This window comes from Macrotis lagotis, chromosome 7, assembly GCF_037893015.1.
Source record: "Macrotis lagotis isolate mMagLag1 chromosome 7, bilby.v1.9.chrom.fasta, whole genome shotgun sequence".
Taxonomy (NCBI): Eukaryota; Metazoa; Chordata; class Mammalia; order Peramelemorphia; family Peramelidae; genus Macrotis; species Macrotis lagotis.
The window spans coordinates 121564811-121576117 of record NC_133664.1 but is presented as its reverse complement, the minus strand read 5'-3'; the positions used below and the strand labels follow the sequence as shown (position 1 = coordinate 121576117).

The window sequence follows — 11307 nt, the reverse complement described above, 5'->3', positions numbered from 1 at the left end:
TGTCCCCCACTGGAAGCATGTGCCTGGCAGCTGGGCCCAGCCCCTGGGGGCCTTTCCAGGGAGGTGGGGGGGGGGGAGAGGGGACGGCCCAGCCTTTGAAACCTAAAAAGGCACTGCTTGAGCATAGCAAACATTAACCCCTTCCTCTACCTACCTAAGAGGGGGTCTTCTTATCAAATCCTTCCTCTTCCTTAATGGCTCAAGCAAAGGGCAGGGAACAAGGGAGGAGTCCTCATGGGGGGGGGGGGTATAACCAAAACCTGAAGTTTCATGTGAGGAGGGGTGAGGCAAAAGGATCCCAGCTGGAAGTGGTGGGGGGAGAGAAACAGGAACATCTGCTTAGAACTTAAGAGGAGCTCTGACAAAGTAGAATTCCCTTCTCCTGGTTTCTATCAGGATAGGGCTGTGTGGGGGAAGGGGAAGGGGAGGGAGAGAGGAAGGAAAGGGCAGTGGCAGAGTTAGGGAGCTGGGGATGTGATTTGAACAAGAGTAGGGTTATGGAGGACTTTTAGAGCATATGATCAGCTATTTTAAAAGGACACATGTCTCTGTCAGCTAAAAATAAGGAGCACTCCCAAAAGGTGCCCTCCCCAGTGTTCCATGGAGCCCAGGGTATGCAGGTGTATGGAGGGTATTGTGTGGGGTAGGGTCCCCACAGCAAAGATGGGGTAGTTGGCATATTGTCCACACATGAGGGGTGAATTCTTCATAGTGACAGGTAAGGAGAGATATTTCCAGTTAATCCTGCTGTCTCTCAGGCCCGTACCCTCCCTTGAGCCGCTACTAGCCCTGGGCCTGCCTGAATTAGCAGCTGAGGTCAGCCTGGGGCCCCTTGTCCAGTCCCCTCCCTCAACTTCACCAGCTCCTTCCCCAATGACCGCCGTCCCCCTGCCCCACCCCCACTGCCTGCCCCAGACTGGAAATAGCATGGCCTGGTTGTGACACAGCAGATGTCTCTGAGCTTTCCAGAAGGACAGGCCATGTTGGAGCAGGGGTGAGGGCGGGGGTGGAGTAGGAAGAGGGGATGCCATCGAGGCAGGGGGATAGGGGGAGCTGAAAGCTCATGGGAAGGCGGAAAATGAGAAGAGCAGCAGAGTCTGGAGCAAGGCAGGTTGTGGAGGATAAAAGGGACCTCTAAAAATCCGTGACCTGGTTTAATCTGCGGAGTGGGATCAGTTGGAGGGTAGTGTGAAGCCTCAAGGAATAGGTTGAAAGCAGAAGATGGGCTATGGGGCATATGTGATAACTGAGGAGAGTTTGTTAGCGGGAGGGATCCCTTCTTCAGAAACTCACCCTGTGTCTGTCTGGAGATAGAAATGATTGGTGAAACGTTCAGCCTCATCCAGCACCTCCAGCCCCCATCCAGGGGCCTCATCCTCCCTGATCTCATCCCTCTCAACATCTCCACAAAAAAGTTTTTAGCCCAATCTCCCTCCCAGACCTCACAGACTGGGAAGGGGATGAGGTGGTGTGAGAGGGGGAAAGAGGAGTTGATCTGGGCAGTGGGGAGGAGAGAAGGATCAAGTCGGAGAATTCTTGCTTCCTGTGGGGAAGAAGGAGAGCTGTTCACTGTCTGGGCCAAGTGGCTCTCACACATCTATGAGATAAGCTGTCAGCAATGCAACTCCAGGGGTTAGGAGGGAGGGAGGAGAGAGAACCATTGACAATCAAGGGGTCTGCCCAGCTGTGAACAGATGTGAAGACTTGACTTTCTGCCCTCTGGCTCTGTTTTGCCAACTGTTGTCAACTTCTTTTCTGCCCATTTGAGTGTGGGGGGAGACCCTCACACCAGGGTAGGGACCTGACTCAGCTCTTTCCTGTTGGTCCTGCTGACCCAAGATGTCTCTGCCTGGGTATCTGAAGCTAGAATTCTTTGGGTTTTTTTTTCCTTTTCCCATCTCTGAGGGAGTGAAGGCCCAAGCAGTCTCCTTTCTCCCCCATACTCTTATCTAAGGCGCTGATCTTATTGTTTCTGGGGAAGGGAGATTTGCAGCCAGATCCCTCTCTGCTCCTAGACACAGGGTAGGGGCAAAAAGGAAGAAAGGCGACCTTGAGGGGGAAGAAGGGTGCAGGGGGATTTCAGGCTAGGCCAAAGGTGATAGTTGTTCCCTTCCTGACTTCACCCCCCTCCCCAACCCCCCACCCCAGGACCTATGAACAAAGAATTCAGTGAGCCAGCCTTGTCTCTCAGCTGTTCCCCAGTTGCTTCTCTCAGAGCCAACAGCTGGGGGGTGGGGGTGGGAAGAGGGAGCAGAGCGGGGGGACACGAGGGAGTGGCAGCTGCCCCACTACCTCCCTCAGCTCATCCTTTCCCCTTCTCTTTTGCTGTCCTGGGTGGGTGGGGTTGAGATCTCAAAGGAAGCTGAGGCAGGGAAGGAAGAGGGCCATTTGTTGATGCAAGTTTTTCTGACTTTAAGGGGAGTGGATGTGTTTGGGAGACATCTGAGGGCAGGAGCCAGGTGGAGACAGAGATTGGGAACAATCTAGAAAATTCTTGCTTCCCAGTTAACGGTCTGCTTGTTCCCTGCCCCCAGCCCTTTCCCTAACCCATGGCTAACTTCAATGTCTGGCCTGGTGCCGGTTGCTGGGGGAGACAAGTTTTCCTTCCCAGCAACCAGGACCCATCTCAGCCCTTACCCCCAACTCTCCCATCTCCTCCCCCTCTGGGGGCTTCCCCCCTCCAATTTTCACTCTATCTTTATGTTTGCAAACATTGACATTTGAAGAGAAGCCAAGACTCGTTTGTAGGAGGTTCTTAGCTTCTCCCCTTCCCAAAAGAGGGTGTCAGAAGTGTGAGTTTCTGCAACATTTGTACGTGTGTTTGTGTCTGTTGTATGAGAGAGAGGAGAGAGTGAGAACAGGCTGGGGGAGTGAGTGTGTCATGGAATCCAAGCGCTGCCAAACTATTGTGCTGGAGAGTCCGGGGGCCGGGGAAGAGGGTGGGGGAGGGGAACTGATGGGGAAGGAAGGATGAATCAGTGAAAGGAGTATGTGGAGGGGCGGGGGAAGGTGAGGAGACGAGTGCGAAAGACTCAGCCAAGGATAGAACTTTCTCTGGGCCTCTCCTTCAGAGCATCGGGGGTATCCCCAGGCCTCTCATAGGGTGCCCCCCCAAGGATAGAGAAGGAAGGGGAAAGGTCTATCTAGCTCTTTAACACCCTAGTATTCTTATTCCCCGCAGTTGATTCTTATTCAGGAAAAGAAAGGGAGCAGGTAGAGAAAGTCTCAGTGTTATTTCCTATCTATACCCCCTTCCAACCCCACTAATTATTTAAAGTCTTGGCTACCCCTTCCCCACCCAAACACAGACAGCCCCCCCAAAACAAAACCAAAACCATACCTCAGGAAGCTGACAAGTTTTTGGCCCTATGTCTACTTTCATGAACAAACAGGACTTCAAAGAAACAGTGCCCAGTTGCTACTAATGCTTGGTTATCCTTGGATAGGAATGGGGAGGGAGAGGGGCACAGTGATTATTTTGTTATTAGAACAAGACTTCTCTAATCCAGTTATGACTTTTATCGTACAGAAAACTAGGTGGGGGGCCTTGGAGGTGAAGAGAATTTTCTGAGGCTAAGATGTCCCCAAATCACAAGTTCATATACTCCTCCTAACTAGTGCATAAAAAATTCAACTGGCTTCAATACCTCCACCCCAAGCCTTGGACATGAGAAAATTCAATTCTTTCTTGTCCATTATTCTCACCTTCTGTGAATCCAAAGACTTTTTTTTATTTATTTAGGGTATAGTTTAGTCACAGCCAGAATCAGTTGCAACTCTTCTCCTCTCACAAATTTTGGGGAACAAAGCAGGGACCAGCCCAGTCCAGTTAGCTGTTCCTCTGCCTCAGTGACTCCATTGCCCACAAATTTGGGCCCTGGATCAAGTATTTGTCCCTCTCCTTGAAGCATCTTTAGGAACAGCTGGTACTGTCCCTGGGCCCCTTTTTAGGGGCTGGGGGAACAAGGGGAATTAAAAACAAGGACAGAATGAACAAGTCAACCAAACTGACATTCTCAGTTCCTCACACATTTGATTTTCCATCTTTGTGCCTTTGGATGGGCTATCCCCCATTGTCTAGAATTCACTTCCTCCTTACTTCCACAAATCTTTCAGTTAGTTCAAGCATTATCTTCTACCCAGCTCCCTTGTATTCATTTTGGATTGTTCTGTATTCAAGTGCTGCCCTTGATACCACAGACTCTGTGACCCTGGACAAGTCACTTAACTTTTCAATTCTCTAGGGCAATGCTCTAAGCTTATAAGTTTCAGAGAAGGTGTTGTTTTTTCATTGTAATTCATATATATAATCACACATGTTCATATATGTGTATGAACCAGACCAGTGTGCACATGTGTACATTATTTGTATGTACACATGCTTATGTGAATACATATACCCGCTTGTGTGTTTATTATCTCCTCTAATGGAATGTCAGCTCTTCGAGTACAGAGACCATTCCACACATGACCTTAGAATCTCCAGCATTTCACATATTATCTGACATATTATGGGTATTTAATAAATATTTGTTGATTTATTGATTGATTGATGAAACAAGTGCTGTGAGGGAAGGTTGCAGAGAGATTGACCACTCTGATGTCCCTTCTCCCCACAGACAGCAAGGCCATTGTGGATGGGAACTTGAAGCTGATCCTAGGTCTTATCTGGACCCTGATCCTACATTACTCTATCTCCATGCCCATGTGGGAAGATGAAGATGATGAAGATGCTCGAAAACAGACCCCCAAGCAGCGGTTACTTGGCTGGATCCAGAATAAGGTGCCCCAGCTGCCCATCACCAACTTCAACAGAGACTGGCAGGATGGCAAGGCCCTGGGAGCCCTGGTGGACAACTGTGCTCCTGGTAAGGGATTCATATGGCTTTGAGGAGAGTTTGAGGAAGCTATCATTCAATCTGTATGTCTTTGGGGGGGCATTGAGAAGTCTAAGAATCCTTTAACAGGGAGTTTTTTTTAACAGTATGGAATGAGAACTGACCAATTTGTCTCCATAATTAGAACTCACATAAGTCTCTCTCTATATGTAGGACTTTCATTTCCAAACAACTCTCTGGAGATGGGTATGATTATTCCCATTTTACAGAAGGAAAAACTGAGGTTTAGAGATGTCTTTTTCCTTTTTTCCCATGGGTCATATGGCTCACAAATGGCAGACTTGGGATTTGATTCAGCCCATGTCTACCTAGTCCAAGATCTTTCTCCTTTCCATCAATAATAGAGGGCAGCCAGGTAGTGCAGTGGATAGAGCACTGGCCCTGGAATCAGGAGGACCTGAATTTAAATCTGACCTTAGACTCTTAATAATTACCTAGCTGTGTGACTGTGGGCAAGTCACTTAACCCCATTGCCTTGCAAAAATTTTTTAAAAAAGGCTGCAATGGGGCAGATAGGTGGTGCAGTGGATAAAGCACCAGCCCTGGAGTCAAGAGTACCTGGGTTCAAATCAGGCCTCTGTGTGTGTGTGTGTGTGTGTGTGGCCTTGGGCAAGCCATTTAACCCATTTGCCTTGCAAAAAACCTAAAAAAAAAGGCTGCAAGTTAGATCAAGGAAGCATTTTCTCTCTAACAGTCAGGGTGTTGAACTGTTGAAGCTATTAAGGAAGGAAAATTGTGGGATCTTTATCCCAGAATGCCTTTGGCAGTGAGGTGACTAATCTTAGATTGGAAGGGACCTTAGAGGCCGACTAATCCAGGCCTTTTATTGGGTAAATGAGGAATCTGAGGGCAAGTGAGTTTAAGGGCAGGTCACTTTTTAAAAAATCCAGATAGGGGTGGCTAGGTGGCACATTAGATAGAGCACCCGGCCTGGAGTCAGGAGTACCTGAGTTCAAATCTGACCTCAGACACTTAGTAATTACCTAGCTATGTGGCCTTGGGCAAGCCACTTAACCCCATTGCCTTGCAAAAACCATAAAAAAAAAGAGGGAAAAAAATCCAGAGCTATGCTGTCATCATTGTGGGGAACCTCCCTTCACCAAAGCAGATTTTTTAGCTTGGCTATACCTGGAGTCTGAAAGAATTGTCCAGCTGTAGAGAGGGTAGATGGGGATTGGGAGGTTAAGTGATTTGTCCCTGGGCATATAGCTCATGTATATCAGAGGCAGGGCTTGAACCTAGATCTCCCTGACTCCAAGACTGAATTTTATTCACTATGCCAAGGTGCCTCTTGCTAATAAACATACAAATAGTAAATATCAGAGCCAGGATTCAAAGCCAAGTAGACTCTCAGGGAATAAATTTATTCTTTCCAAGAATCCTTCTAGCTGTGTGTGTGTAGGGGGGAGGGAGTCTTCTATTACAATCAAAGCAGTAATTCATTACATAGCAGGATTGGAACCCCTTTACCACTCTTCCTATCCCAATGGTAAGAGGCTGTTGAGCAACGTACTAGAGACAGGGAAAATCAAAACCAAGAAGGAGCTAGGGAAATACACAATATCATTGGTAAGTTAAGGATTTATGTTTCTCGTTTTCCCCAGTTCCCAGTTTGCAAGGTTTATTTTCCATCCTCCCAATCAACCAAGGAGTATTTGAAGGGTCTATGGTACATCTGCTGTCCCCTAGTGGTTAGTCTTGATGATGCAGTCCCTAGAGACTGTTCAGTCCTTCATCAATCTCTATTCCCTAGGACCTGGTGTCAGCAGGGGAGAAGTGTGTGTTGGGGGGCGGGCAGGGGACTGAGTGGACGGCAGTCCTGCAGCCTCGGGAAGCGTTCCCAGCTGTTGATCCACCGCCTAAGGCTGCTTCTGCCAACAGTGAGCTCAGCGGCTATGGCTTGTCATGGTTTCTGTGTTTTGGGCTGACCCCTTCTCCTGCCCACTCTCAATCAACCGTTTCTCTTCCCTGGATCTAAGGCCTTCCCTCACACCCTTCCCTTCTGCTCCCTGTCTCTCTGGAGAAACCTTGGGGAATGTCTCAGGGTTCCACCAAGCTAGAAATTAAGACACTTAAGTGACTTTAACAGAGAATCCTTCATCCCCCTTTATCTCTTTTAATGTCTTAGTTTCCTTGGAACATATGGGAGGAAATGGGGGCCATCCCCCCTCCCCCAAGGATAGTATATTAGGTGCTTAGAGATCCTAGGGGGACAATCTGAGGTGGTAGGAAGGAGCCTTTCCAGGATCAGAGTAGAAACTGGGATTGGACTGCTGCCTTCTCTTGCCATACCTGAGGTCAATTTGAATATATTGGTGTGTGGGGAGTTGTTCCTAAGAATGGTAGGTAGCATTCTTGGGATTCCCTTTCCCATAGTCTGTTATAAGGTCTGAACAGGCAGGAGACTGGCCAAGAGGAGCACTGGTGCCAGGCAGAGTCAGTCTTGGAGCAGAAAGAACTTATTGTTGGCCTAAGGCAGAGCTGCTTGTGTTGCCTTCAACTTTGATCGTGCATCTTTGGGTGGGAGCATTCTCAGGGTCTCTGCAAGAGTCTGTTTAGGTGGGAATGTCTTGGGGAAGGGGAAAGGTAGTCTGTCCAGCTTTTCTGGGTAAGCACTGTCCTGGATTCTATGTAGCTAGTTCTAACTAGCTCATCTCAATTTCCTCATCTGTAAAATGAGAAAACTGGACTAGATACTGTCTAAAGGCTCAGCCAACTCTAATTCACCATTCCCTCCCTTTCCGCAGGTCTGTGCCCCAACTGGGAGGCATGGGATCCCAACCAGCCAGTGGAGAATGCCCGAGAGGCAATGCAACAGGCTGATGACTGGCTAGGGGTACCACAGGTACAAATATGGGGGAGCAAAAAAGAGGGCATGGGGGAAGAGACTGGCATCCAGATCAGCAGATTGGCTGGGCAGGAGGGGAGGCCTTAGGGAAAGAGCTGCAGAGTCAAGATGAGAGCTGTAACTCTCTCAGGGAAGATTTGACCTGGAGCAGAAGATGAGGTGCTGGGCTCTTAGAGGGTGGGGGACTATCTTGGTGGTGACCTCTGACCTTTCCCATGGCAGGTGATTGCCCCTGAGGAGATTGTGGATCCCAATGTGGATGAGCACTCCGTCATGACTTACCTATCCCAGTTCCCAAAGGCCAAGCTCAAGCCTGGAGCCCCTGTTAAATCTAAGCAGTTGAACCCCAAGAAGGCCACAGCCTATGGGCCTGGTAAGTTGTCCTAACCCCTTAAGGTACCCTGCCCTGACCCCATCCCAGGGAAGTATGGAGGAGGCATATCTCTGTCTCTGAGACACCTCCTGGGGCTCTCATTCTTGGGATTTTTTCCTGCACATGCTAGAGTTGGCAGAAGGGCCATTTCTCTGTCCCTATCTGTGTCTTCTCATTTGTCCTTTCTAATCCCCTTTTCCACAGGCATTGAGCCCCATGGGAATAAAGTGCTTCAGCCAGCCCATTTTACTGTACAGACAGTGGATGCAGGACTGGGGGAGGTGCTCGTGTACATTGAGGACCCCGAGGGCCACACTGAAGAGGTATGGAGAAGGAAGGCAGGGGCAGGGGCACCTGAATAGCATCCAGCTAACTACTGAACTTAGCCACCATTTTTTGTAAGCTATCGGAGCTTGTATCCATGTAACTCCATGTGTATGACAGAAGAGTTAGGGGAGAATTAGAGTTAGTACCTGAATGATTAATAATTCCTTTTCTCTCAACAGGCCAAAGTGGTTCCCAATAATGACAAGGACCGAACGTATGCTGTTTCCTATGTACCCAAGGTGGCAGGGTTACACAAGGTATCTCCATACAAAACTCCCCTGCCCACCCTCCCATCTTTCCATCCTTCCTGAGCTCTATAACTGATTAAGTCTTAATGTCCATCTGCCAAATGCTATAATCCTTCACCGTCTCTCCAACACAGGATGGGGAAATGACCAAATCCAAAGTTTGACTAATTAATGAGCCCATGATGACTTGAAGGGAAGTCCCTAATATTCCAGGGACCTCTTCTTGACCCTGTGTTGTTTAGCTTTTTCATTATTGAGTTGTATAAAGGAATAGATTACATATTTGACAAATTTGCAGATGAGATGAAATTGGGAATATCTCTGGTGACAATCACAAATGTGACTAGCAGGTCAGTTAGATGAGTCAGAATTAAAAAAAAAAAAGATCCTGAAAGATTAGAATAATAATAACCTAATGAGATTACATTTAATAGAAGGTTGAGGTTGAATTAGATGCTTCCAGAGAATTTTTGCAACCTGTAATTCTGTGTGTTTATTTTGTTTCCTCCCCAAGGCCCCCCCCTACACACACACACACACACATACACACACACACACACACACACACACACACACACACGTTTGTAGAAGTGTTCCTAGGATGCTTCTGGCATTTAATGTTGCCAGGCTCCCCTACCCCTTACTACCCCACCTTGAGCCCTTGATCTCTGACTTTCCAGGTGACAGTGCTCTTTGCTGGCCAAAATATTGAACGCAGCCCTTTTGAGGTGAATGTGGGCATGGCCCTAGGTGATGCTAACAAGGTATCAGCTCGAGGACCTGGACTGGAGCCAGTGGGCAATGTGGCCAACAAACCTACCTACTTTGATATCTACACAGCAGGTAGGGAATCCTGGGGGGTCAGGGTGGGAATGCCACTGGCAGGCAGAGATTCTATACTGCTTGGAAGAAGAAAAGTAGGAGGGGAAGGAAGAGGGGGAAGAAGAGAGATGGGAGGGGAAGGAATGTAAAGGTCTCTTCAGGGAAGCTGAGGATAGGTGTGGATAAACAGGAGGAATGAAAAGAATAAAAGTGCTCAGTTGTATGTTCTGCTAGACCAAATTGGAGCAAGCTGAGAAGGGGAGAAGGAAGGGAGTAAGGGGAGAAAGAGAGAGAAGAGAAGAGACACAGACACAGACACAGACACAGACACAGAGAGTTTAGGTGTTAGGCAGGGGGCAGGGTAGACCACTTAAAACCAGAAACTGATAGCTATGCCTTCATTGACAGGGGCAGGAAATGGTGATGTTTCCGTGGTGATCGTTGACCCTCAGGGTCGTAGGGACACGGTGGAAGTGGCATTGGAAGATAAAGGTGACAGCACTTTCCGCTGCACCTACCGACCTGTGCTTGAGGGGCCACACACAGTTCATGTGGCCTTTGCTGGGTCCCCCATCACTCGAAGTCCTTTCCCTGTTCACGTGGCCGAAGGTGAGGCTTCATTCCCTCCGCTCTCTCCTGACCATCCTGCTAGGACCAGGGCAGAGCCTGTAGTTGCAAATGAGCAACAAAGATGAATAGAGACTTTACATAGGAAGAGAGTGGTTTTTTTTAACCTAGGAGTACTTACTGGATTCCTGAAATGAGCAGAAGAAAATCCCAGGTAGGGGGCCTTGTGGCAGAGACTCTGTCCTACCCAGACCCAAAAGAGGGTGGACCAATGGAGAGCCACATTTTGGAGCAGCTGAGCTGTGGGAGGGAATGAGGGGGTAGCAACGATGCACCCTACCTTAGAGGGATTAAGGATGGCTTTAATACAGGGATTGAGTTGCTTAACATTCTAGGACCCCCCCAGACTGGTGACTCTTTATACTCATTCTTTCTTCCCTGCCCTGCTCTCAGACCTCCTGATGCCGGTTGCCCCCTCCATACCCATCGTCCACCAAGCCAAGAAAGTACCACCATGTTAGTACTATCCAGCTAGTTCAGAGGTGGGACTTAGCTGGTCACCCCATGGCATGGCCACAGCTGCCTGGCACTACCTGTCTTCCTTGGTATGGTCCAAGCCTTTTGGGATTCCCTTCTTACCCTGGTATTCTATGGCAAGATTGGAATTCTGTGTCATTGCCTGGGTTCTATGCCATACCGTGTATTCTGTGGCATTGCCTGGATTCTATGTGTATTCTGTGGCAAGACCAGTGCTCCTCGCCAGTGCCTGTTCTGTGGCAGGACCAGGGCTCCTTGCCAGTGCCTGCTCTGTGGCATTGCCTGGATTCTATGTGTATTCTGTGGCAAGACCAGTGCTCCTCACCAGTGCCTGTTCTGTGGCAGGACCAGTGCCTATTCTGTGCCAGGACTAGGGCTCCTTGCCAGTGCCTGCTCTGTGGCATTGCCTGGATTCTATGTGTATTCTGTGGCAAGACCAGTGCTCCTCGTCAGTGGCTGTTCTGTGGCAGGACCAGGGCTCCTTGCCACTGCCTGTTCTGTGGCATTGCCTGGATTCTATGTGTATTCTGTGGCAAGATGGGGGTTCTTGCCAACATCTGTTCTGTGGCATTGCCTGTGTTTCATGGCATATTTAGCTCTTTAGAGACCAGAGGTGGTGCTGAGATGCACAAAGAATTTCCAAGAGAGATTCTTTGAATGGGGAAAGTTCTCTGCCTGGTAGTTCTC

The 11307-nt window shown here is 48.7% G+C and overlaps 1 protein-coding gene across 2 annotated transcripts in view; it reads left to right on the top strand.

The window, feature by feature from the left end:
- The window catches only part of FLNC (filamin C), a 38209-nt gene that overhangs the window by 1035 nt on the left and 25867 nt on the right, over positions 1-11307 (top strand). For both annotated transcript variants that reach the window (XM_074193748.1, XM_074193749.1), the window contains exons 2-8: positions 4620-4868; positions 7646-7743; positions 7969-8119; positions 8324-8442; positions 8626-8703; positions 9375-9537; positions 9925-10125. In XM_074193748.1, the coding sequence (XP_074049849.1) occupies positions 4620-4868; positions 7646-7743; positions 7969-8119; positions 8324-8442; positions 8626-8703; positions 9375-9537; positions 9925-10125 (1059 nt within the window). The remainder of the gene's footprint in view (positions 1-4619; positions 4869-7645; positions 7744-7968; positions 8120-8323; positions 8443-8625; positions 8704-9374; positions 9538-9924; positions 10126-11307) is intronic.